The 27678-nt window shown below is 40.8% G+C and overlaps 3 protein-coding genes across 7 annotated transcripts in view; 2 read left to right on the top strand and 1 right to left on the bottom strand.

The window, feature by feature from the left end:
• The first annotated feature begins 4 nt into the window (after nt 1-4).
• Nucleotides 5-5077, top strand: LOC129100423 (cleavage and polyadenylation specificity factor subunit 7-like). Of its 4 annotated transcripts, none has more exons than XM_054610057.1 (10): nt 5-62; nt 680-772; nt 1336-1539; nt 1748-1851; nt 2006-2151; nt 2253-2595; nt 2921-3024; nt 3192-3336; nt 3435-3661; nt 4768-5077. In XM_054610057.1, exons 2-9 carry the CDS (start codon nt 689-691, stop codon nt 3655-3657), a joined length of 1353 nt encoding a protein of 450 aa, XP_054466032.1. In that variant the 5' UTR covers nt 5-62; nt 680-688; the 3' UTR covers nt 3658-3661; nt 4768-5077. The 4 variants fall into 4 exon arrangements, with proteins under 4 accessions (XP_054466032.1, XP_054466031.1, XP_054466030.1 ...); XM_054610056.1 differs by lacking the exon at nt 5-62 and adding an exon at nt 94-579; XM_054610055.1 differs by lacking the exons at nt 5-62; nt 4768-5077 and adding an exon at nt 3997-4761 and having other exon boundaries at nt 94-772.
• A 479-nt stretch (nt 5078-5556) lies between these two features.
• Nucleotides 5557-6647, bottom strand: polr2l (RNA polymerase II, I and III subunit L). The gene is made up of 3 exons (XM_054619114.1): nt 6537-6647; nt 6228-6332; nt 5557-5865 (listed from the first exon to the last, which is right to left on the bottom strand). Exons 2-3 carry the CDS (start codon nt 6320-6322, stop codon nt 5757-5759), a joined length of 204 nt encoding a protein of 67 aa, XP_054475089.1. The 5' UTR covers nt 6323-6332; nt 6537-6647; the 3' UTR covers nt 5557-5756.
• Nucleotides 6648-12717: 6070 nt separating this feature from the next.
• Nucleotides 12718-27678, top strand: part of dagla (diacylglycerol lipase, alpha) — a 32685-nt gene continuing 17724 nt past the window's right edge. For both annotated transcript variants that reach the window (XM_054613075.1, XM_054613068.1), the window contains exons 1-8: nt 12718-13650; nt 25340-25441; nt 25539-25750; nt 25922-26023; nt 26119-26257; nt 26388-26475; nt 27209-27343; nt 27447-27524. In XM_054613075.1, coding sequence (XP_054469050.1) covers nt 25347-25441; nt 25539-25750; nt 25922-26023; nt 26119-26257; nt 26388-26475; nt 27209-27343; nt 27447-27524 — 849 coding nt within the window. In that variant the 5' untranslated portion in view covers nt 12718-13650; nt 25340-25346. The remainder of the gene's footprint in view (nt 13651-25339; nt 25442-25538; nt 25751-25921; nt 26024-26118; nt 26258-26387; nt 26476-27208; nt 27344-27446; nt 27525-27678) is intronic.

Below are 27678 nucleotides of genomic sequence, written 5' to 3'. Positions count from 1 at the left end.
CACACGGGGAACTATCGCGGGGGGGGCCGGATACAGAGCGCACATGACGTCATAGCGCTAAGGTAACGAATAATGTTTATCCATACTTGGCTAAATATCCATAATTGGCCCCAGAAATACATTCTGCTAAAGTCTGTAACCTAGTTTGTGTATTTTCAGTATTTTTGTGATAGTCAGTGTAGTTGGAATTTAAAGAAACGTGCAGACGGAACCACATGTTGTTTGTTGTTGTTGGTAACCGGGGACATTTTCCTGATGCACTCAAATGTTCACGTACCGAACGATTAGCGTTAGCACCATAGCACTAGCATCACTAGCATTAGCTGTTAAGAGAGCGAGCCTGCAGTAGCCTGAAACTGTTTGTTTTTTAACTCGTACATGAAAGACCGGCCATGCATTTTGAAAGTGTTAATTAAAACATTATTTCTTGACTAATGTTCGCGTGTCGTACTCTCGGTTCACCCTCATATCTGGTTTCTGCTAACGTTAACGTGAGGTTTTCATTTGTGTGCGGACCGGAGCGGAGCGCTGGTTAACGTGAACAACAAACCCTGAATAGTGATTGTGCACCTGTTGTCGGTATGCACTGATACTTTGCTACGTGTGCATGTGCGAACCACACTGAAAACAAACAACCCGTAACTATATTGCTGCAGTTGAATCAATTGGCTCATCTTAGGCCCACGGGATGGCTGCTAGACCTGCAGCCGGACCAAGCACCTCCAACACGGACCTCCTAGATCTTTACGGTGACCTCAATCAAAACGACGAGGTGAGTCTCGCCTTTTTTTTTTTTTTTTTATAGAAGCAAATGCATAAGTGAGAGTTGCATAGGAGAGTAACACGAGATGTAAGTTGTCAGCACCTTGCTTTGGTGGAATTTAACTATTTGTTTTGCGTTTGGCATCCGTGTGAACTGATCCTAAACGTTGAGTCTGCACGCGCTTATTTGCAGTCAAACATAAAAACACTACTTTTCACTTCTTATTCAGGCATCCATTGCCTCAGGTGTCAATGCAAGGTCCATCTTCTTAGAAAAGTCTCCATTGTGGGTTGTGATGCTATATTGTGTGTTTTCCTCCCCAGAGTAAAGAAAAGGCACTGAATCAAGTACCGTTTCTGTAACCTTTATGTTCTGCCAAGCTCCCTGTAGTACAGGCAATGTCAGAAAATACCGAAATAATCCCATGTTACTCCACATTTCCTGCATCTGCTGAAGAGACAGGGGATTTGTATTTCCTCTGGCAGTATACAGTTTATTTATGGGCTTTACATTTAGGATTGAGGTTAACAGTAAATAATGTTATATTGTTGCCTTTTTTCTATCCCACACAGGATTTGGACAGAATTGCTGAAGCAAATGAACTTTTTGATGCTGTTCTAACTGGCTCAGTCGATCGGGACAAAAAAGTAAATTCAAATGTGGTGCCTCCTAACAAGACACTACCTAAAGAGGAGTCAAAAGCAACAACAGTGAAAAGCCAACAAGGAAGATGCACTCTAAGGAGACTGTCTTTATATATTGGAAATTTCCCCTGGGTGAGTAACACCCACTTTGTGTTAATATTCATTACATTTTTATGGTACTGTCTAATACCATTTCTGTTGTTTTGTCCACATTGGTTTGCAGAGTAATGATAACATGAAACGGAACTGAGAAATAAATTCCCTTATCACAATTAGGATCACAAGTAACTATCTATACCCTTCTATAATTTTCTCTTCTGTTACCTGCTACTATGTCCAGTGGACATCTGATAAGGACATCACGTACATGGCTCAAACATTGGGTGTGAAGGACATCAAAGAGATTAAATTTGCTGAGAACAAAATTAATGGCCAGTCAAGAGGGTGAGTGGTTGCAGATCTAATGTTTATAAAAAAATAAAAGCATTTCCTGTGAATATATATATAAGCATGTTTTTTTTTCGATTTATAAAAAATGTGGATATCTTTGACTTGGTGTTGATAGCCATACATGTGTTGTTTCTTCTGTGTATCACAGCTTTGCAGAAGTGGTGGTAACCTCGGAAGAGTCATTGAAAATATTGTTGGAAAAAATACCCCACTGTGAGCTCAATGGGGATAAGGTAGACTGTCGCTTTGCTACTCGCCAGAACCTCGGTGTGTTTGAGGACATAGCAAATAAACGTAAGATCACCACAAATCTTTAAAACACTATTGAATTCACAATATATTTCAAAATGAAAGAATTGCTGTCATTTTTCACAAAAACATTGTGTTCTCTGTAGGTATACCACTGCGTGTTAATTCCAAAGATCCTAAGGAGTCAGATTCTTCGGATAAGATTCCCTCTTTATTATCACAGGAGCCCAGTCCTCCCCCTTTACCTCCTCTTTTTCCATCACATCCACTTGCAAACAGGTTTCCCTCATTTCCCGGCCCTTACTTAAATCATCCACCTCCTCCTTTCCCACATATGCCACCAAACATCCCTCCACCCATGCCACCCCCTTTGTTCCCTCCTCATCCAATCCATGTTCCCAGCCAACCATTGCCCAGTCTGCATGTAAATCCGGCATTTTTCAACCCGGCACCAGACGGGCACAGCAGCCAAGCCTACAGCCAACAAAAGTGAGAGCACAAACTGTTTTATATTTAAAGCTATAGCAAACCATAAACTGTAATATGTTCTGTTTCACAATGTGATAAGATAATAATACTGTTGTGGAAAGTGAATCTTTATGCAGCAAAAGACCAGGATGCAGAGAAGAATGCAAAACAATATAACATATTAAGATAATAAAGCACAGGGAACATATTCAGGATAATACAACAGATTGCGATTCAGCATCTTTTGTCACAGCAATTATGGAAATATCTTTTCTGGCAAAAGTTATTTTTTAGTAATTACTTCTGTTGATGGTTAATAATTCTGTCAACAATCTACATTTTTCAGACACACACCACGAAATACAGATAGAGATTTTGAGGAGCTGATGAACAGAAATAAAGCCGTTGCCAGCAGTGCCATCAGCAAGGCTGTGTCTGGAGCCACAGCTGGTAAGTACAACTGATCAGAATCTGTGAGTGTAACTAAGTGTAACTTCGTGTGGAGGGTAAATGTCATCCCATTTTAATCTGTTTTTGGCAAACCTAACCCAAAGAGTGTTGGAAGTGCTTAACTACTTGACTGTCTCTAATCTCTCACTTCTCCAATGCTAATTCAGGAGACTTGCGGGTTGCCATGGAGACTCTATTAACTGCCATTGCCATCATTAAGCAGTCCAGAGTGTATGGAGATGAACGCTGCCAAGCCCTGGTCACCTCTTTGAAGGACTGTCTAGTCTCCATCCAGGGCAACTATGGCTACAGGTTTGTATAATTATGCATCAGGACTCTCAGACATCTCGTTCTCCATTCAGAGACCGACGCTGAGGATCAGTCAGTCACAAATGCACGTTTCTCTGCAGGAGTAGCAGTCGTTCTGGGGAAGAAGAACGAGACCGGGACAGGGGTCGCGACAGAGACCGAGAGCGTGATCGTGAAAGAGAACGTGACAGAGAAGACTCTTCTGGTTGGGAAGGTGCAGGAATGTCCCGGAGACACAGACAACGCTCCCGGAGCGGGGAGAGGGACAAGGAACGCTCCAGAGAACGGGAAAGGCACAGAGAGTACAGAGACAGATACCGCTAACCTGGTAAGCCTCCCTCTGATTAATATGCTAGTACTTTTATATCCAACAGACTGTTTCATTATTTGGTGCATGTTTCAATATTAGTTCCACTGTTGGGTTTCTTAGTATATTGTATCATATTGAAGTACATCCAGACCACAACAGAGAAGACTGCCCAAAAATGACCAAATGTAACGGGGTTTAATATCACAGAGCCATACAGTGTTTGTTAGTTTTTCTCATAAGACATCATGTAGCTGGCTTGCTTAGTGACCACAATAATGTAGAATTGTCATACCATATAGTTAAAACAGTTATTGAGTAGCTCTACTTCATACAGATTTTGTATCTCTTCAAAGGTCACCATGCTCAACCTTCTGGACTTTAATCATGATCTTACAGCGTCACGTAAACCCATCATTTTTGTTTATAAATGTCTCCTACCTAGGCTGCCTCAGTATATCGGGTCTCAGTTCAAATGTAAAATGAATGTTCAAAGGACTGACTAACTCTTGAAACTGAACTTGAGCAGACTGCCTCGAGTAATTTGCCACATATGAATAAAATTAACTTGAAAAGACTTAAACTTGAAAGTGTCACCACATTGAAATAATTTAAACACAGCTATTTATTAAACCAAGCTATTTTGGGCCTTTTTAATCGATGTCTATCATTGTTTTTGATGCTATTTGTATGAGCTTGTGTTCCTGTTGTGTCTTAGCTCTGTTCTATTTATTCTGCTGTACTCGGGTCTCTCTTGCAAAACAGATTTTGATCTCAATGAGACTACCTGATTGAAAAAATGTCTATATTTGTAAAAAGCTTCAACAAACACGATTCAAAATGTGCTTTAATTTTAGTCTTTAAGGTAGAGAATTAAGAAATCATTGGAATATGACTGATAGCAAATTTAAAAGAGGTTAAAATATTAGTTATTGTGATTGAATACATTTTGTTAACATAGAATAATTTATAAAATCACATGCATATTATTTTTCTTTGCTCAACTTTTTTATGGATGTCCGTATTGTCTCATTTGGTAAAAGAAATGCTTCAGGCCAATAGTTATTTTAGGCATGTGATTCATTTCTAAAAAACATCCTGAAAATTATGCCTTTTTTTCTCCCCAGACTGTTTAAGTGTGAAGCCGATTGAAGACACAATTTTTTGTTTCTGCTGTGGCATAAAAATCTTGAGGACTCGAAGGTGAGACTGAAGTTGTTTCTCCAAAAGTCTAAAATGTACTTTTTTTTTTTTTCACCCGTTGTCTGTACATACTGGGACTTTTACCTGTTTTAAGAAAAAAATGTGGTTGTAGATTTGCTGCTGGAACATCAGATTCCAATGCTTGCATGTGCAGGAACGCCTCTTAATAACTTATGAAATACAGTGTACTGTTATCATTTTCTTTTGTATTAAATCTATAGATTAAAATCACATTCCCTGAAAATGTTATCCGTGTCTTATTTCCTCTGACATTTAGGTCGTATTTCACCTGCTCACTGAGGAACACAAATATCTAATGATAGCAACCTATATTTGTATTTTTTATTTACCAGTATGACAGTAAAAACTTTGGACTTGAAGCAGTCAGCACACCTTAGTAACTGAATACTTATGTTTCTATTGATGTATCATTCTGACACCTGTACCGTAGAATCTAAGACGGTGATTCATCTAGACTGAAAAACACTTTTTGGTTAACCCAATTTTCCGAAAGTCTGTACTGGGTCCTTTTAATACTTAGATAAAGAGCAGAAGTTAAGTCAAATTACCAGCAGTCATTTTCTACAAGACTTTAGGTGTTTCTTTGCTTTGCTTTAATGCGCCACGCACTAACAACACCCGTGTGAGAACTCATTTTCACCATATAGTTCTGACAGCAAGATTGTGGTAACTGGATAAAACAGTAATACTGGTAACAATTTCATTCAACAGCTTTATTTAGAAAAAAACTTTTTTTATCAAAAAAGGTGCACAAACTAATGTTCCAGAAGTCTACTTGAGTTGCCATTTGTTATCACATAAATATTTTAACAGGGCTGTGGCATGGACACTCAATCAGTCCACGCCACAGCCCCTAAATGTCCATGTCATTCTTGAAGGTAGCCAGTTACAATCACTTCTCCAATGGAGCATAATTCAATAATTTCTCAATAAGATCCACATGAGAAAGAAGCATCCGCCGACAACAGTATCTCTTCAGGCCCAGGGCATCAAGGGCATCACTTTAAGAGGGAGAGAGGAGGTAATGTTAGTCCTAATGCATGCATACAGATCCCTGAATGAACAACATTCACAGCAGACAACAGTCAGGACAGCATCCTAAATGATCTCAGATAATTGCTATGATTTAACTAATAATAAGTCTGAATGAAGACAACTCGAAACCATGGAGCAAATTAACAAAATAGATGAAAAGGCTCAAAGGTTTGATGCGTTTGTTGCAAGTTGCACATGTACTTTGTTTCATACTTAAGCCCACGTGTGTGTGTGTGTGTGTGTGTGTGTGTGTGTGTGTGTGTGTGTGTGTGTGTGTGTGTGTGTGTGTGTGTGTGTGTGTGTGTGTGTGTGTGTGTGTGTGTCTCACCCCTCAGTGTACTCTGCTTGAAGTAGGCCAAGGTATGCCTCCCACTTGTTACCCACGATCTTCCCGCACGTGAAGCACCGGACAGGGATGATCATTGTGAGAGCCCTGAGGACAGAGGCACTGTGGTTAGTTTAGGATGGAGGATAAACTCGATCCACATCCTGGTGTTAGCTGTAGCCACGCGATTAGCACAACAGTCCACTGTTAGCTAACGTTAGCCGCCAATAGCACGCTGCCACCAATGCACATCAATGTTAGTGATTTACAAGTCAAAACAAAGAATACAAATGTCAACTCGTATTTACTCACCGTCACCTATCTAGTTTACCCAAAAGCTTTAATGTTGTGTTAGTGTGAGGTGAACTAGTAGAGACAGTGATGTCGCTTCCCTCGTTCTCTCCAGAAGAAACAGAAGCAACGTTTCCGGCCCGGTCCTTCAAAATAAAAGCTTAACTTACTCAAAGGCTTATTGGATACAAACCATACAAACTCATTGATATAAATAGGAAGCCTAAAAGTATTTGAAGTATCTCACAGTATAACGTGAATATCCACAACACCACACACTAAAGTCTCTTAAAAAGACAATCAAGATTCATCACCACTCTAAAACAGTTTACATTTACAAACATATCCTCCATGAAGGCAGGATTCCTTTCAAGGTTGCTGTATTAGACTGCACTACATTTATCTAGGTGTACCTAATAAAATGCAACTGTAAATTTCAAAAGCTGCTACTCTATTAATGTGTAGAATGACTCGCCCTAAATCAAACCATTCTGTGCAGTGACACTTTCATTCATTTTGGCTGAGCAGACGCACCGTGCCTGCTTTATTACATATTTTAATAACATCCTGTTCCTAAATCATCATTGACTCCCTCATTCTTGTGAGTTTTGTTGCACCTGTTTTGCCAAGTAATAGCCTATATCTTTTGTTGACCCTAGCGAACTCCAAGCATAGCCCACACAGCCCCTACCTGAGTAGAGGTCCAATGAAACATATCTGTGGGTGTGCAGGTAGAGTGCAACCCATAATGAGAGAGATTGATAATTGAGTGAAGTTAACCACAACATTACAACACACTCAAATATTTTAGCAGGTATACCTTAAATTAAAGAGTGACTAATGATGTGTACCGACTGCTGATGCAAGATATTTTACAATTAAACCATAGATGTTGTCAAAGAAAACAAAATACAGTAGTTCACACCCAGAATATAAGTAGTCAAACTATGTTGTTTCAGTGTTCATGAACATAAAATATTTAATTTGTTAGTGGATATTTTTCAGGTTATTTGCTGCTGTTGTCAAATGCAAAGTCTGTACTTCAAAATGATTAACTTCAAAACATTTTTAAAAAACAGCTTTGAGTGTTTTGCTTTTTTTGTTCATGTTACTCCATTTGTTTGCTTGTAGAATTTGCTAAGGGCCATAGTACCCCTTCATAAAATTTGAAACATTAAACTCACCAAGCTGACAAAGTCTGCAAAGATATGATCCCTGATTCTGAATAAATGCGAATGAAGAAAAATTCACTTGAGCTGGTTCACTGTCTTTAATAAAGGTTGGATTACGACCTGTTCTTTTTTACATTTAGGAGTTTGGAGGCAGAGGGGAGTGTGCATAAGGGAAAATATGTTAGAAATATATCAAAAATATATCATAACCACCGTCATCATCATCACAGTCACCATGAAAAAGGAAATCATTGCCATCATCATCATCATCATCATTTGTAACATCACCGTCATTGCCATCACTAACTTCATACATCATCATCACCAACAATATTGTTACATCATCATTTATGTAATTTAACTTGCTACAGCACATGTGCTAAATGAGGAGTCCTATCTGAATTATTGCATTTATACGCTGTTGAAATTATGAAAATAGGATTTCTCTTTTTTTTGGTACACTGCCTTGTACAATGTAATGTGAAGTTTGTTTAGGTGTTGGCATACCATCTTTTTGATGTGTTTGGGGTGTTGACTGTGAGGAATGGCATATGTCCTTACAATAGTTTCTTGCCAGCAATGTGTTGTAAAATTCATAAGTGCCCTTACAAATAAAATCAAATATTGGCCAGAACTGTCTTTCTGCCATCTACTTATGCAACAGGGACATCCCCATGACCTTTACATATGAGTGGACTCTATTGTGTACAGCTGTACAGGTGAGAGCTTGCTGAAACAAAATTGTGACTTTTTTAAGTTTACAACAGTAGTTCATCTACACCCCACTTTCAGACATTGCTCTCTTTACAGTAAAGTTGTACATGGTTCTGAATGAAGTTATCACATTTTTTTCCTACACAACATAAGTGGATCACAGTGAAGACATTAACAACTCCCATGTTCTGGTAGCAGGCTTTAAACCGGATAATGCAACACTAATGGCTGTTCAGCCTTCTACAGCTATCTACTGTAAGATCGGACCAGCACAGCTGTGGATGTTGTGTGATACATGAAAGGTTATTGATTTGTGACATCATTTTGACAGTAAAATAAAACTCTTTCTTATTCTACAGCAAGAGGTAACTTCACTATATAATTCTCTGACACATACTGTACAGGTTTCATCTGTTACAATCTGCTACATCCCATTCCTACCACTGCATGTTTTTTTGTTGTTTGTTTTTTAAATTGCACTGTGCTGTTCTATTTGACTTTATTTTATATGTGCAAAACGTCATAAAGCATATTTCCATCTGTTTTCAAACCTACTCTTTCAATTGTCTTATTTAAAAATTAAAATGAACCCTAGAACAACTTTGAAAGTCAGTATTAATACACGTTTCAACTTTATCAATCATTATCTTTTAGCAAAGTGAACCAGGCTGATTTCCGAAGCAAGAATTTACATATATTGCAAGCTTTCGTTAATATTTGTGCAAACGTGTTTAAACAAGAAAGAGCAGTTGAAGTAGCTACCTTTAGAGAGTTTAGGCTTTTAGCTCACTACTAGTCTGACTTGTTTTATGAAATGAATTAATACAGTTCAGATGCGGTATTGATGCAACTTCATGCATAAAGTATGTGTAATTATGCCCCATATACAGCCTTTATCAAAACTTGAATGGTTGGATTCACTACAAGTGAAAGCAGACTAAAAGAATAAATGGCTCCCCTTCCCCCATCAGTACCATAATAGTCTGTAAACCATCCAGCAGCACAACTCTAACTCATCACCCAATACATACTTTAATTTGAGATAATGATTTGGTCTTAATTTCTCCTCGCCAGTAGCAACACTCCCAGCAAGATGGCTCCTGCAGCAATAACGGCACCACCAATGAGAAAGGGTTTCAGGTGTTCAAGAGAGTCTGTGGCGGAGGCTGCAGCCTCTTCATCTGCCACCGCTGCTTCAGCTTCTGCTGCCCCGTCCTGGGGAGGGGGAAGCTCGGGCTCAGGGGCTGCAGGTGCAGGCTCAGCCTTGCGTGGGGCTGCCGGCTCCTTCTTCTCCACTTTAGGTGCCGCCTTGGGTGCCGGAGCCCCGGTCTTGGCCTTGGCTTCCATCGACTCAGGGACAGAGGTGTGGTCTGGTCAGGAGGAGTCTTTATTAGGTCAGCTCTGTGCTGCTTCACTGAGGAAACACAGCAAACAGACACAGCAAGATTATCCCTCTGAAATAGGCTTCGACAGCATGTTATCTGCTCTGCTCTATCTAGATACACTGGCACACGAAGGAGGCCTCTAAAATCGAAGTATTCACTGTACAGCGGTGAAGCAGTCATGTGGTGGTGGGGCCTTATATGTGACCTTGGGAAAAGATGACATTGATGGGAACACGCTGACGCACAGAGGACAGGGAATAGTTTATTTTGGTCTACGCAGCTGTGACATAACCTTCCACTGAAAAAATAATGTTACAGCAGCTTCCTGAGTAAGGCTTTTTCCTTGTTAAATCTATCAGTTTTGTAATGGCTGAAGACAGTACTGCAGCTGCAGAGCTTATTCAGAGTCTAGGACTGAATCTCTATTTCTTTGACCCCAACAAGAGTCTTATCTAGATGCAATAATGTGTGGATTTAATCTTTTCCCCCATCTCGCCCTTAGCTCTCTCTGTAAAACTGCATAAATCATATGTGCTATAAATGGAGGACAAGATGGAGGAAAGAAATAAGGACCACCATGACTGCGAGGAAATCAGTGCAATGCAAATGAGGGGAAGAAAATGAAGACCAATAAACACTGCACAAAGCATCTACATCAAAGCAGCTCGTTCTTTACAGAATGTAGGCTAGACATGTAAAAAAAAAAATGCTTCCAATTAAATCCGGCACTGATGTGATGAGATGAAATAAGGACATTACATACCTCTCCAGCTGCTCAGTCGAGATTTCAAGAATAACAGATGGAGGAGGAACTGCAACAGTCTCTGGATGTGAGAATGTCCTTAATATAAGAAAATGAGAGATGGAGGACACTGAAAGCAGGAGGGAGGAGAAATAGAGAGGGAGTGAAGGAGAGACTGGGATGTACCATCTAGTCCTTAAAAACAGGGGGTTTCTATTCTACTAGTCTAAAACCCAGGATGTAATCAAATCACATCCTGGGTTTAAGAGCTTTTTAAAAAAAGAATATTTTTATTCCAGTGAGTTTGTATGGCTAGAATAAATGTACTTCAATTTGGCAAATCTTAGTGTTGGATTATATCTACAGATGGAATATGCGGGACACTTTGGACCTCCTGAAAAATAATAGAATCTGGTCATTTCTGAGGTATGATGCAGTAGGAAAGAGATCATTTCATTGTTTTGGCTCTGTATTTAGGCACATTTAAATTCAGATTCAACAATAACTGAGATTAAAATGCTGACTTTAACCTTTGGGTGTGTTTGAGGGTGTTTATGTCCATAGTATTGACAGTCGGTGTTTTACACATCGCATCATCTTCCATTTAAACACTGTAAAGCTCTTTTCAATAACTTAACCCAGATATTTGCATCAAAATACCAAGGCAAATTCCTTGTGTGTGAGAACCAACTTGGCAAAAACCTGTTTCTGACTTTGATGCTTCTGGTTTGTGTAGGAATCACAACTGACGGAGCAAGAGCACAATACAGTCTGCACTATTCAGAGAATAATTCTGATAAATACTTATTAATTTGTTGAGTTTCTTTTCAGTGATTACAGTAACAAAACGTTAAATGTACATATGCTGTGGTTAACCACATAAGCTAAGCTCTCTCCCTCTATTCATAGGCCTATACATGCATGTCCTGTGCAGAGGGATCAACATTGAGTGATAGCTCTCTTTAATCTAACTGGAAGAAAAAAAACATGTCAGAGGGACATTTATTGACAACACTTGCACTCACACATAGAGGTCACAGATGCGGTACAAGGACAGATTCTTGTTAAATAATTGGGGCAGAGTTAAACTGATGAAACAGACCCATTTTCCCCACCAGCACATTCTCCAGTGACAGCACCCTCCATCATCTTCTCTTCTGTCAGTTCCCATAAGAGGGTTGGACACTAAACCAGCCCTGTTGTGAGTCATGACGCTTTCTTCTCTATGAAGGGGAGTAACCCTGCACCACGTTTGCCATTGTCTATACAAATGTGCTATATAATGTGAGCAGTATTATAAAACAAAAAATAAATTAAAATAATAATAATAACTAGGTAACTAGGTGTAGTCCATTGCAATTGACACGCCAATGACAGACATCTATTTTCAGACATATAACCTGAAGGCCTGAGGTCAGCAGTCTGTGTGAAAGTGAGAAGTCTCTGTGACTGGACGAGGACATGTTCTGATTAGGTTTTTCAACACGAACTTGATCTCTTTTTTTAAAATCTTGTTGGCATAACTTTCGCTTTTCCGCCTGCATTTTTGACAGATGACAAATACCTACTTTCATGTGTGCATGTTATGAGATGACGCTGGTCCACGCCCAGTACACGTCGTAAGAAGATCGTAGTGTGTCAAGATGGTAATCTGTAAAGTACGGAGACGTCGGTGACATGGACACTGGTTGACGGGAAAGACGGATCGGATTTGTACCCAAATTTGTCAAAAACAACTCAAACTCGAAAATCAAACATTCAACCAGTCCGCCTACCCCTTTTTATGTCAACAACTTTATTCTCACCAAATGTATTTGAAATACCCCTGATGCATTCAAAACCACAATTTAATGTTTTAAGATGGGAGATATGAAGCAACTGCTTACTATGGGCATACACTTAAACTATGACTACAGGGCCTATGCTTAGGGGCCAAATCAGAACATGATTTTGTGATAGTTTAAAATGTTGCTATATATTCGTATTTAGACCACAAGTCAATCTTGCGGCTGCATCGCTGTAGCTATGGTTACAACGATCTGGAACAGTGATTTACGTAAGTTCTAAACTGCTCATTGCGTTGAGACGAAACAGGACAAATACAAGTCAAATACACCGTTTCACATTTTTTAAGCAGTAAGGGAGTCCAATGTTTTATTTTTTATATAACAAACAGACAGCCCCGCCCCTCCTTTTTAAAACGAATAACTAACTAACTAACAAACAAGAGTGTCAAGTCCCCTCGGGGCACTCTCCGTGTGACTTAGTCCACAAAGACGGAGCGTCGTCCTCTTGGAGAACACCGCCCTCTTGGATTCAGAGGCAGGTTGCCTGATATTCAGAAACCACCGGTGGCGCTCTTTCTCCGCAGGATCTCCGGAGTGGCTGCGGGCTGCCATTTACAACAAAAAAACCAAAAAAACCTGTCAGGTGTGCGTACAAACACAACGTACGGGAATAGCCTATTCGTACGTATTTTTTTTTTTTTTTTCTCCGTGGGAGAAATGTCCGAGGGGTTGGGCCAGACCTCCTGTGGAAACGCTGCCTCCGCTTAGCCGCTGCCCGCTCCGGGGTCCGGGAGTAGTCCGGTCCACACACACACACACACACACACACACACACACACACACACACACACACACACACACACACACACACACACACACACACACACACACACACACACACACACACACACACCGTGAGAGGAGCAAATACTCTACATCAATCAATCATGCGGAGCTCCGGCGGACTGACGTGGAGAACGAGCCGCACTCAGTGAGCCGCCACAGCCGACGACGTGCTGCGGCTCAGCGGAGAAACCAAGACGGCGTCAAGCTGCAGCGGGCGGCGGAGTAAAGACGCTCTTCAGATGGCATGCAGCGGGTCCGCCTGACACCCCGAGGGAAGCTCCGGGTCCATTCATCCTCCCGGTGCAATGACGTCCGCACGGTTATTGTAAGATCTTATCGGTGAGGTTTCTGTGTGAATCCATCCGCCCTCCTCCTCCTTCAGACCGGGGTCGGTGTCGGGGAGAGAGACGCTGCTCGGCCGTCGGGAGGATATGGGAGAGAGAGCAGAGCCGATGCAGTGGGTCTTGGCAAGGCACCGTGAAAATACAGGTGAGCAGCGGGACTGACTGACTGACTGACTGACTGATGAGCTGCCTGTATCTGTGCGCACACGCAGCTCACACAGTCCGCCGCGGCACGAGCAGTGGGACCCGGCTTTTCAGTCCTCGCTGAGGTGCCTGGTTGGTTTGATGCACATTTCTTAGGCCACATCTCCTTTAACTAGGCCCGCAGAGATTCCTCCTTTAAGGCAGCCGTGCTGATCAACAGAGATTAGACTCTACTACCCACTGCTGCTGCTGCTGCTGCTGATCCACTTTCTGGTATCACGCTTTTGCACACATAAACACTTAGGGAGCAGCTAACTGTAGTTCAGTGCTTCAGGTGTAGTGTATTTTCCCTTGTTTTTATGCCAATCACAAGCTGCAAGAGTCTAAAGTGATGTGACAGTTTGTGTTGGTGTAAAGTACAGCCAGTTCTCCTAAGTACTCAGTTGAAGTAAGTACAATGACAGGACCCCATTACGCATATTGCTTATTCTTATTTGGTAGCTATATAATCACTCCACTGCTGTTTTCTTTCCATTACTAGAATGAGACTTGACTAAGCAGACTTAAAGCATATACTATGCAGACCATATATGCTCTTGGTTGGTGAGTAGATGACATGTTTTCTATTTAAGAAAAGGACCAGGCACAGCAACAGTAAGGGGAATGTCACACCTGTTTATCACTCACACTGAGAATATTTGGCTGATAATTAGGGCTCTGCTTTCCTCGTGACTTACAGTTGTTGATATCGTTTTTGTTTTTTTCTATGTCCGTGCAAGTGCAATCGAGCAACGTTTCAGCATAAATGAGGTGCCAAGCTGTCCCAACGAGAATAATGGACAGCTCTAAGTGCTTTGTAATTTAATAATGTCATAATACAGTCCAAGATAGTTGTACAGTTTTTGAGCAAAACAAGAGATGATAATGAAGGATTAGTTGTTACACTTAAAGTGACACATGCTCTAGTTTAGACCTTAAGTCGTGTCCTGTTTATGCTTAAGGTACCAGATGAGTTTTTTGGGGGGCAGAAGCACAGAGGGTTCATGGCACACAGATGAGTTCTGGACTATATTTCAGCTTTTATCATTTACATCTTATTTTATTCTCATTTCTACTCTGCGTCCTGCCTTTGACCTTAAGTCTATTGGGTATAGAAAAGCTTACACAAGAATCATTTTAAAATAAGAAACCGACCCAAGCCCATCCATGTAAGGCTGCATCAACACCAGTGTTTACGCTTTGTTCCCTGGCATCCCTGTAGGCTTCAACCCTAGTGGAAACCAAGTGCCTCCAGGGAGTCCTGGCAGATACAGTATGTTGTCTCTTCGTTTTCCAAAACGCACACACAATGTGTGACCTTTCCTCGTGCCAGAAAACATGCTCCTCTTCTCTAATATTTACTCATTATTTTAGAGTATTTGATTGAACGGGGCCCATTTCTGGTGTTTTGGGCGTTAACAGGTAGTCAAGGTATAACACAGCGTTGGAATGAAGGCGCAGAAAAGTATAGCCTTTTTCAGTATTAAATTACTTCTCCTATAATTCGGACAACAGCCTTAAATGAATGTATGAAGTCCCGTTGCATGTGTAAATCAGGAATGGTTAGAGTTCAGATCAAGAATAGGGAGTTTGTCTACAGGATGGGGTAAAATATATGTACTTCTATGTAGTTACAGTTACCATGTAACGGGTATAAATAAGCAGCAGTCCTAAACTAACGACGGGGATAAGTTTGGTAGCAAAAGCTGTATGTAGTTATAGGACTTTAAAATCTCAGCAGCCCGCCTGTACAGCAGAGATGAGGTGTAGATGAGTGCTTGTGTGAGAAGAAAGGCAATTCTATTTTGAACAGATGTTGTACTCATTTAGGAGAAACTACCTTCCATTAATTGATATGTTTACATTTATCAGCCCAACTGGGAGAAGTAATTTGAGTGAAACCTTTTAAACCTCAAATATTCAGCTCAGGTATGAATTTGATTCTTGGAAAATAAGAATACCAGTTACCTCTTTGTATTCAGTTGTTAAACATAGAGCTTGAAATGTAAGTTAATGAGAGATAACCAGGCCATTAACATTTTCAAGTGCATCATTGGACATGTGATCCAAATAAGCCATATAGAAAAGGGCATCACTCTGTGATAATACCCAGAGAGGCAGCATTGATGATCTGGAAGGTGCTGTCAGGCAGATGTGTATATGTGTATATTGCGAAATCTATAAGCTGCAGACCTAATATTAAGTGATTCTGCAGCAAGTGTGAAAAATACCAATGTGTGAAAAAACACCAATTTAAAGTACCACAATACATTCAGCACACTGCTGACAACCTATGGCTGCAGGAGTGTGCTGCATGGACAAAACTGCTGCATTTATTTTCAGTGTCTGACACAGCAATGACAAACAGATCGGTACATGGTTTGTGGCAGCGTGCCACAGACAGGTTGGCAGAGCACATATGTCACCACCCCAACACACAAAAAACATTCATCTTTACACAAACACACACATGCAATGTGCAGTGCACATACTATCACATCGACTGAACGAAGAGAAAATGGAGTGGGAAGAGGTGAAAGGGATTGAGTGGGTGGCAGTGGGAGAAAAAGATGGAGAAAGAGGCAGAGGGAGAGTAGGAGTGAGTGGCACATGGCTTTCAGTCTAAAAAAAGATGAGCAACACGAAACCAAAACCAGAATCTGGATTAGCTAGATAAGGAAAAGGAGGGGGGGACAGGGGAAGGCTCGAGGAGAAAATGTAGGTTTCCTCTGCACCGAAAATGGTGCTGATGCACACGCTCGGTTTCATGCTCATAAATGTCCTCTAAAATATGAATACTGAATGAGTGTGTGGGTAGGAGGAGAGTACAGGAGGATGGGAAGGCAGAAGATGAGAAAGGCAAAGGGCGAGATGGACGAGATTGTCTAGGATGGACACAGTACTGCTGTAGTGTGACAGAATGGGAAGAGACAGGATCATTAGAGACATCAGGAGCAGAGCCAGGGATGTGACACATGCTGGAGAGAATCTTGATCTGAGCAGAGTGTAACAGTGACCCAGGCAGGAAAAGAGAGAGACTGGAGCAGATGGACGTGTGACAGAGGGCAGAGGAAACGGAGAGATTTTAGGGCTGTGCTGCAGTCGAACCATCATGCCAACCGGGCATAACCGCAGCATTTTCTTTAGACATTGTACCCAACACCTCACCGTGTGCCAACTCCTCTTCAGCTTGCCTTAACTGCCCCCACACCCCTGAGCTAATACTGTTCCTTTTCGTTGATTCCTATTGACTCTGACACCACAACCAGCTTCCTGCAGGACATAGGAGATGCTGCAGACTTGTGTGCCAACAGAGCATCCCTTTAATGTTTGTTCACCAACTAAATGTGCAATAGTTGTAAAACCATTTAACATACATAACCCCGATAGTTATAGCATGATATTGATATGATGTGGCTTTGTTGCCAGAGCTGCATCCTTACATTTTGTGTGTAAAGACCGCATACATAAAATTTAAGATATTGGTCTGTGAATGTAAAAAGTAAATACTCCCAGCTTTTTTTGAAATATACACATTTTTCTTTCACCAAATAAAAGTACCATCTGAGTATATTTACATCCCATGGATCGGCACAGGACAGCCATACTTGCTGCAGAAACTAAATGTGCTGCATTGGATGTCAGATACATTCAGCATGTTTTCAGATGATGAAGCGAAAGTAGGAGTCCTGTTGGATACGCCTTAGTTTACATAACTCTCTTTACCTCCAGTACGTTAGTGAAAACTCCTGTATTTGAAGCTGACTTTACCAGTGTGTGAAGAGTGGTAGATGTACCGTATGACAAGAGACAAATAAAGAATCACACCCCTACGGATTATTGAAGCACGTCCAAAAGTGCTTAGTATCAGTTGGCTTAAGTTTGACAAGAAACATCAGAGCAGATCACCCCGACTTTGGATGGACACCCACAAAAGCACTCACAGTTCCATAACAGCATCCAGTAGTACTATCACCCACTTGACAACGCAACCGCGGAACGATGTTTCACCTGTATTAAATCAAGTGCTGCATGATATACAACACATTGCTACACTGGCACAGCTTCCCTATTTCTAAGCAACTGGGCATCCTGAATTTTTTAGTGTCAGACCAAAGGTGCTCACCTGCAAAAAAAACCCATCTATTGTTTGTTTGTGGCTGTACCACCATATATCTGTTCAAACTGTAATTGTTGAATACAAACACCCTCTGTAGGCCTTGGATTCGCCTGTAAGTTAAATGGTATCCCCCAGATTACACATTTTCAAAGCAAAGCGTCCGTAGAAACTTCCTAAACCACCCTAGCAGCATAATCCAATTCTCTGCTGTGCATGCGTTTGCTCATGGTGTTTGTAAATGGCTGAATGCTTTGCAGCTTCGGGTTTATGTGCACATTTGGAAGGTTCCTTTTTTTGCAACCTGAAAAACTGGATACCTGAAACGTCAAAAGGCAAGTTGTGGATGAGAAAAAGAAAAACGTTGCACAATGAACTTTTAAGCCAACAGAGAGTGTTTTTCTGTAACTCAAACTATACTGCAAATTATGGCTGGACACATTTTTTGTATCTCATGATGTTAATGTTTAAACACCTGAAGTTTGTAATTGGATTCAAATTCCCCAACTTTTGTTTGTCTTCAAACCAGTTTGTAATAGCTGCCCTGTCTTGTGTGTGTGTGTGTGTGTGTGTCTATGTATGTGTGTGTGTGTATGTGTGTGTGTGGAGACAGACAAAATAAGTTCCTTTTGAGCTCGGTTCAGTGTTGATAGATGTAGATGTGTTTCTCAGGGAGAGAATGTGATAGAAAATAAAGAGTCTGCAACCAACAGGCTGTGTGCCACAGTTTGGCTCGATGCTGCTGTTGCTGCAGCAGACTCACTGAGTGAGATGGAAGAGTAGGATATGAAAACACCTGCTGCTAGTCATACCAGATCAACCTGCTGTCTGTGAAACAAGGAATCTACAACCAATGTTGAGATCAGATGGGACTCAATGATGTGTTGATATATTGACAGTGTTCTGTGTTATCCTTTGAGCAGTGGGACCAGGTGAGTTTTAACTTTTACATTTTGTTAGCAAAGGTGTGTGTGTGTGTGTGTGTGTGTGTGTGTGTGTGTGTGTGTGTGTGTGTGTGTGTGTGTGTGTGTGTGTGTGTGTGTGTGTGTGTGTGTGTGTGTGTGTGTGTGTGTGTGTGTGTGTGTGTGCCAACGAAGACATAACAAGATAGCTAGATTTACATTTAGAATTACAGTTGTAAAAGACAAGTAAGTGTATCTGACTAAGCTACAGCATGTGTAGGGGATCCATCAGACCATCCAAAAGCAATCCCTCTCAGTAAAACAGTTCTGATGCTGTTCTGCATGCCTGTGCCTTGTTTGTTTCACGTCCATGTCAAGCACAAAGCCATAATGACGGACGGGGAGCGCTGTCATTGTTGTTACATCATTGTTGGTGCATCACGTGGGTACGTGCCTGGGCCTGGCACACAGTAGCACGCTGCGCGGAGCACAAAGGCATTGCTCGCATGCAGGAATATGTCACAGTCTTTTCACAAAACACATGTCATTTGGATTCAGAAGGAGTCACTAGGGTTGGGAGGAGAGTCGAGAGTTGGCATGACTCATGTCGAATGCAGTAAACAGAGGGACTGCAGCTCAGCCTGGAGTGGCCTGTGTAGTAGAGTTGCCCTAAAGGTCAGGTTTTTTAGACATTTGAATGTTCGTTTGATCTCAGGTTACAAACACCACAGGGTGTGTTTGGTGTCTGCCAGCTTCAGGTGCTAGAACTGAACGTATATATTGCTCGAGGAGGTTTAAAAATACAAACTTGTTTGAAATTTCAACCTCATAACAACATCAGGAAGTTTCTGCTATTCCCTCAACATTAATAAGCGATTGGCTCAGTGTTTGCTTTTATCCTGACTCTGCATCGGGCTATAATTTACATTAAATGAGTATATGTTTGTTGAATCAATATTCACAGTGATATTAAAAAGTCTACTTGGATAGTGGAATAACACATTTGTGGTCATATCTTAAATTTCAATAAATAGTCATGCAGGTTAGGAAGACTTTCTTAGCTGGTTGCATCAATATGCTGTCTTAGACTTAAAAATCGAATTGTTATTATGCAGGCAAGAAAGTTTCTCACTGATCAGTTTCATAGTTATTAAAACGGTTGAGATGAAGCATTCCACCCACAGTTGATCCAAACGATAGACATGAATGAGTGCAGATGTCCATTTAGTGTATATGAAAACATAAATCCAGATTGTGTCGGAGCTGAAATGTTGTATATTTACACAGAAAGGAAAGGGTTGCATGAAACATAGGCAGAGATGACATGCCTTACCAATTTATATTTAAACTTTGCTAATAATGAGCTCGGTAGGATCCAACTGATGACGAGTCCTGATAGTGTTAATTATTTTCTTTTTGGCCAGCTACTTGTCACGTCGATTGGATTTGCAAGGGTCTCATCACAGTAAAAGGAAATGTTCATGTGTGGCTTGAGCTAGTGGTTGTATGCAGTGAAATTTGAATTAGTCAGCTATGCTTGTAGTCTATTTTTGCTCTGTGCCGGTTTGAAACAGTCAAAATTCCTTCAGAACAACTGTGTTCCATGAGGCCTTGACAATGCAACATTTGTTAAGTTTATTTTTTATAAGATAATTAATTATTGCACAGAATAAATATTCTGTTATCCTTTTTGGATAGGACTTGTAAGCATTTGTGTGTATTTTTTTTTATGTAGCCGTCATTTTCACAGGAATGTTGTATTTCACACTCTTAACAACCCCCTTATCACGCATATCTTGACTATGTAAGTATGCAATTCCAAATGTCGAATTTAAAGTGTAATGATCACTGTGGGGAAAACCGCCTAAATGCATCCCCTAATGTCTACAGTAGAAGCTCTACAGCAGCACTAATAGGCTAACATCCCCTGGGTGATGGATGGGAGAGCCCTTTAAGAGGCAACTGGTGTGGATGAGGGGTTGAGACACGGACTGATGACCAGACTCCTCCTCCATGAAATGAAGCTTGCATAGCCCTCTCGCCAGAGGTCAGAGCTAATTAGTTGTACACAGAACTGATTTGTGTCTGTCACACTGAAGTTTGATAGATTACCTATAGTAAGATTATGAGGCTACTGTTCTCTCTACTGTAAGGGTTTGACTCTACAAAAAAGACAAGGTTGACTTAGGGGAGGAGTCTGATCTTGAAGACTAGTCACAGCTGTGTTCTTCCACGTCCTTAAAGGGACATTTTTCTGAAGTGTTCTTGGCACATTGATCACTCCCAAGGTTCAATGGAGATCAATCGGAAATATTGACTGACCTCAGAATCTGTGGTTAGAGTTGCTGCCTTACAGAGGCTTCAGAAGTGAGAATACAACCTGAATACAGATTGTATACGTGTAACATTGTCCGGCATGCTCATGGTTGTATTACAGATGATTTATGAGACTACACTGAGGTTTTGCTGCTTCTGTTTGTTCACATCGATGTAAAAGACTTATCTTTGGACAGCTTGGACAAAACCAACAATTTAAAGGCACCACTTCACCACACTCTGGGTAATAGTGATGAGCATTTTGATGATTATTTTTTTTAAACGTTTCACAGATTTTAATAAAATAATCAATTTTGAAAATAATACTTATATGCAGCCCTTATCATGACCAGATAGACCCAAAACACAATAGGCACTTACAAAAAAAGGAATAAGTTAGGAACAAACAGTCAAAAATAAATCAAAGAAATGCAAGATTAACAATGTTTTAAATGAGGGATTAAGGCAATGGTTATCCACAAGGCCGTTTGCAGGCCACAAAAATCCCTAACTTGGAAACCATAAATCACCCAGTGCTTGATGGGATAGGCTGCATCCTCTTGACCTGGGATTTTTAATGGTTAACACTTCTACAAGGTCACACTGTCACTCTCTGCTGTAATCCCATTTAATTTATAATTATGTCATAATGTTATTTTCCACTGTTGAGATGTCTGCTGGGAGATTGAGCCAAATCTTAACAACAGGCCTGGAGGAGAGGGCTGATAACAGCGTCCCTGGAGGTCAAGTGAGTGCCTTCTGCATTAAAGAGATCTGCTTGATTTCACCGTCCTGATTGTTTTGGCCTTAATGAGATTTTGGGGGGGAGTTCAGATGTTCCCTTACTTCTTTTCCCCTCTTGCTTTCCTCCCTCCCTCCCTCCTCCCACTGTCCTCTTTAATGTTACTCAAACCCAGATAGAGTTTTACAAGTAGCTGTGAGGTGACTTCAGTCACATGAACCCATTCACATGCCCTTGTTTCCTCCACTCTCTGGCATTACCTCAAAGCTGAGGAGCCACATAATACACTGAAACTAAGAACTGTAATCTGTGGGTCAAGAGTCGTGCCACACCTAATGTACGATATATTACTCAAGTCTCCTCTGGCGATTTTGGCTTTTTACAAACAATCACAGCGAGTAGCAAAGCTTAGGAGTGTTGTCTTCCAGCTGATTTCAACCCGTGACTTCCTTCTTCTTTGGTTGGAAGTCTGCCAATCAGTGAAACCACCTGCTGTAGTGCTTTGATTGGACAGAAAACCTTCACACTGTCACTCCACTGTTCATGGTTTGACCCTACAGTTGGCCAATTGCAATCACTTGCCAACACAACTCGGGTTTAGTTGCTGTGAAAACAATTTTCGTGTCACTAAAACACTGAAGGGATAAATTGTTACTGGGCATAAATCGTTTTGTAATATTTGTGCCCACTCCATGAAATCATAGTTTCTTGGTGTGTTGTTTTATCTGTACTTTGTATTATTATTATTATTATTATTATTATTATACAAAGAAGTATAAGAGTTTCATATTTCCTATTACTCTTGTGCTTCTACTATATGAATGTGACTCGTATGGCAAACATGTCAGGGTTTTAAAACAGGGATGCATGAGATAACAGAAGCATCTTAAAATGTTATGTAGCAGTCCTACAGGGAATACCAGTTTCATAAATCTCGTAACACTGTTCACGGTGTAGATTGCACTGCATAGCTGTGTTTTGAGCCTGTAGTTTAGTGCTGTTAAGAAAACATAGTATTAAGTGTCTTTCAGTCAGTGTTGGTATCAGGTGAGGGTCTAATCATTGTGACCACTGTTTGGAGGTCAGCAGTTAATTTTCTTTGCTGTACAATTTCAACCAGGCAAAGCATTTCACAGTCCGGTGAATAGTGGGTGTCTGCTTGATTATTGTCATTCAAAAGGCCAGACTACCTCACCAGTCATTTATTTCTCTCAATAGAAGAGAGAAGAAGTTAATTATTGCCATGTCCTGTCACCCTTTTAGAAGTGATCCACTTTTAGCTGAAGCTTTAAAGTTTCTATTTGTCATTATACAAATCCTGACACCCGTCATAATGCAAATGTCCATGATGCTCATTTCCAACTCAACAATAGAGCCAGGTAATATAATGTTGATATTTTATATGTTTACATTCAATGTGCTCACCAGAACACGTTATGTTTATATTTAAGACCTGAAAAACATGCTGAATACATTTTTTAATCTTTAAACTTTAGCAGATAAATCAGTAGATAAGTGGAATTATGCAAAGCTACTGGTCAGTATTCAGACAAAATTCAAATCAGCGCAGTTCTTTGCGCTCCACAAGCACAGAAATAAAAGAGGGAACCGGCACACAGCTAAACATTGGTGACAAAAAGGCGCCGCAAAGTCAGACATATTTTAAGATTTTAAATCTGTCCAGAGTTGTCATGAAGACATGATATAACTTAAAGTATATGTTGCAAATGCAAAGCTCTTGGACTGTGGATATTGAATAAACCTCAAAATTAAAGTAAACCTGTGGGGAATGAGGATCCATGTTGAGAGCAATGTCTTCAGTGTTCCTGTGTGTTCAGTAATGAAAAAAGAAAAAGGGTTTGTGAACAGGTATTTCTCCTCCAGATCAGCTCAGAGGAAATGCCAGTGTTTTTCTGTATTACTCCACACGTCCCTACTGAGAGCTATGTAGGTGGTAGCACAAATGCCTCAATGAATGTTTTTTTTCTTTGCCTGATTCCTTCCTTCAGAGGTAATTACGAACTTATGTACAAACAACAGTAGATTTTCTGCAGAAGAATGTTTTGTTCAGAATTTAAGGTTATTTCTCAGGGTTAGCTTTGCTGATGATGTCCTTTCCTCTGTCTTAATCAAACTATAGACCTCATTTCAAGCCTCTTCATGTGCTGAGCTAGTATAATGAATACATGTCATACATGGTTTGTTCACTGTAGAGCATTGGAATGGTTTGGTTGGAGGCACGTCTTCTGCAATTGTCTAAAGAGGAAACTCCTAGCAGTCTGTCCAGGGTCTGATCTTTTACATTTTTTAATTAGTATTAGAGATGCTTTTTTATTTAAATTACTCATGTTAGTGCAGGAAAATGAGGACACTTGTTATCTCCCATGTCCTCTCAGACACCGGCCCTCATGCCTATGCAGTTGCACCGATTGTACAAATGTAGATCACTGCATCTTTGCAGCGATATTTGTCAATTTCAAACAGGAAGATCTTGTATAATACCACAGATACCTTTTGAACAGGATATGATGCAACTTTCCCTTGTTGGCTATTTCATGCAGGCACGATGTGAGAAGTGAGACTTTAACAACTGTGATGACTGTGGTATTTAAGGGTGAAACGAGGAGGGTGCTGCCAGTGCCTCAATCACTAAAAAATGTGAAAAAATGTTCTGAAACAATACTAAAACGCAGAGGAGTGCTGGATAGCGATCAACAATAAATGTTAAAACTAACTAGCTTTATCTTTTATGGTTGACGGTTTTGGCAAGTATGATGGATGGCATACTTTTTGGACAAAACTGTAAAATCTGTCCTTTAGCTTTCAGAAAATATACAGGAGCAGTGTACAATAAAAGGCTGTATCAGCCTGTATCAGCACCATAAGGCCTACATCAGCCTCTCTGTGGCTCTTTTTCTCCCTACTATTTCCTCCCTTCCAGGCCTTTTACAGTTCATTTCCGTAAAGCCCAGAGGCCACTTGAGTAAACTGACAATGCTTTTCCAACGAAGAGAATGGACAGAGTGACGTTGGAGGAAGCTTTTTCACGTGGCCGTAACCAGCCTGGTTCCATCGTATATCAAAGCTGGTTCTCTTTCTTTTCTTCATTAAGTGGTGCATTTTCTCTGCATCCCTTCACCCACTTAGTCTCATCTTCTTCACATTCCATTATCTTTCACTCCTCTCCTCTTGTGCAAGTCTATTTCTGTTATAATCCCTGCAGCCCTCTCTCAGTTTCAGTAAGGAGAGTTTGATAAACAGGAAGTAAAAATCACTGGCCCAATCATGTCGTCGAGCTTTAAGCAATACTTGACCTGTTGAGAAATCCACGCCAGTATAAACTTGCACTGTGTTCGTTCAACTGTCCTCTGTTTCCCCTCTTTAGTTGTTGGAAATTCTTCATGTGAGATTATGATGTACAGTATGTAGGACACTTTTCAAACCTTTTCAAAAATAGCTGTGGAGAATTGAGAAGACAGAATTGAAGCATAATGACTATTTAGACAAAGACGCCAGTTTGAAAATGACGTCCATTGTCCCTAAAGTTGTCCCTCTCCCCTCTGTCTCCCCACAGGGCAGTGATGCCTGGCATGGTGATGTTTCGGCGGCGCTGGTCAGTAGGCAGTGATGACCTGGTGCTGCCCGCCCTCTTCCTCTTTCTATTGCACTGCATCTGGTGAGTCACCGTTTTTATATTTTCGCATATACTGTATATTTCATTTTTAACATATCAGCGTATATTTATTCCTCACCCTTATCTACTTCATGTTCAGGCTGGTGGTTCTGTCCGTGGTGCTGTTCGGCCTCCCGTATGGCTCCGAACAGTCCTGTTCTGTAACGCTGGTGGACCATGGCCGAGGCTACCTGGGCATCCTGGTCAGCTGCCTCATCTGTGAGAGCGCCATTATGTGGTTGAGCATGAGAGGCAGCATTCTGTACACACAGCCCAGGGAAGCTGTGCAGTATGTCATCTATATACGGCTAGGTGAGACACACGGGCACACTCACCTCTTCTTCTGAGGCTCACTTTAAACAAGATTACCTCTTTATGCCTGTGAAGTTTGGAGGATGTGGTTGTGAGGATCACTTGTGGTTGTGATTGGACAGATATTGATCATTATTCACCACATTCTTTCTCTTTTTTTTCTCTCTCAAGCTATTCTGTTGGTGGAGCTAGTATACGCTGTGGTGGGAATTGCCTGGCTGGTCCAGTATTATCAGCCATGCTCTGATGTCACTGCCAAAAACCTGGCTTTGGGTGAGAGAAAAGAGCATGCAAAGGAGAATGGACATTTCAAGTTAAAAGTGGTTTGTCATGCTTGGATGTGAATGATGTTTTAATGTTCTCTGCAGGAATCGTTGCATGCAACTGGCTAGTCATTTTCAGCGTTTGCATTACCCTCACGTGCACCTTTGATCCTACGGGTCGGACTTTTGTCAAACTGAAGGCCACCCGTCGGCGTCAGCGCAACCTCACTACGTACACACTCAGGTATTAACAGCCGCTTAGTTTCTTTTTTATCTTGTTTTGTCTTGACGCAGCAGCTAGGCGTGCACATCTTATCTGTTTTTCCACAAAAATTCAAACTTGATAGTATCCCTCTCCATTTTCTCTCCATAAGACACCGGCTAGAGGAAGGCCAAGCCAGCAGCTGGAGCAGGAGACTCAAGTTCTTCATGTGCTGCACGAGAGCCCAGGATACACAATCAGTGAGTCACAACACATTTATCCGTTTCCTCTCTGCGGTTAAAGTAAAACAGAGAGGAATGAAACCATAAATATGTCAGGCATAACGTCTAGGGAGGCAGTCATTAAAATAATCCCTGAGTCACGACTGTGACACAAAGGAGCTCACTTCTCAGCTACTTACCGGAAACATTAAGCTTTTCGTATAAAACATGAATGTAAAATTATTTAATTTCAGTCTAAATCAATTTAGAAGCTGTCTGCAAAAAAGTCCTAAAAACTGCAGTCATATAATAGTAATATAAAAGTCATATAACACAGAAGGATTACCATTAGTTCATAGCCAGCATTCCAAAGCATTCTCCTCTCTGACTATTGGTACAAATTGACTAACCCTCAGGTTAGCATGCTTTGAAGCGTTATAAATATCCAGGCAGTCATACTATAGCGCCTTACATTACACACATGAATACATACTTGGTGATGTCCAAGTATGTGATTACATTAATCAGCATTGCTTGTGAATTTGAGAGGCCAAAGTTGCCTCACCTTGTTGCTAAAGCTGTTACCTATAAGCCAACAAAAATACAAGTGGGGTGAAGAATAAACATATTTCCATTTTCTCATTCACTTGATCAGAGCACAAAAAGCAGAAGGTCAGACAGTTTAGAGGTTGCATAATTAAATGAAACAGTTCCTCTTTGATTTCACTGTGATTTGCCGACATGTCTTAATATCGGCTGCTCTCCTGTCCAGGATGCGTATTCAGAAGTGGCCAGCCTTTTTGCAGAGTTCTTCAGAGACCTGGACATTGTGCCTAGCGATATTATTGCTGGCCTGGTACTTCTCCGCCAGAGGCAGAGGTCTAAGAGATCTGCCATCCTGGACCAGGTATCACTGTCTTTAATAACACATGAATGTCCATGTTTTTTGAGTTTCCGTAGACATGTGCTGTAATGAAAACAACTTTTCTATTCTGTTTTCTCTTCCTAAGGCAAACAATGACATCTTAGCCTTCTTATCTGGAATGCCTGTCACTCGTAATACTCGATACCTGGACCTTAAGAACTCCGTAAGTTTCTATCTGTGTGATGAATTGACAAAGTAAAACACTGGATCATTAAAATACAACATGCATTTGAACTCATTCTTAAAGACTTAAAGAACTTCCCAGGGTACCCTCTGCTTTTTAGCTCCATACAAAGCTGTTATGTGTATATTTCACA

Source organism: Anoplopoma fimbria, chromosome 2, assembly GCF_027596085.1.
Source record: "Anoplopoma fimbria isolate UVic2021 breed Golden Eagle Sablefish chromosome 2, Afim_UVic_2022, whole genome shotgun sequence".
Taxonomy (NCBI): domain Eukaryota; kingdom Metazoa; phylum Chordata; class Actinopteri; order Perciformes; family Anoplopomatidae; genus Anoplopoma; species Anoplopoma fimbria.
This window is presented reverse-complemented; position numbering and strand designations above follow the sequence as displayed.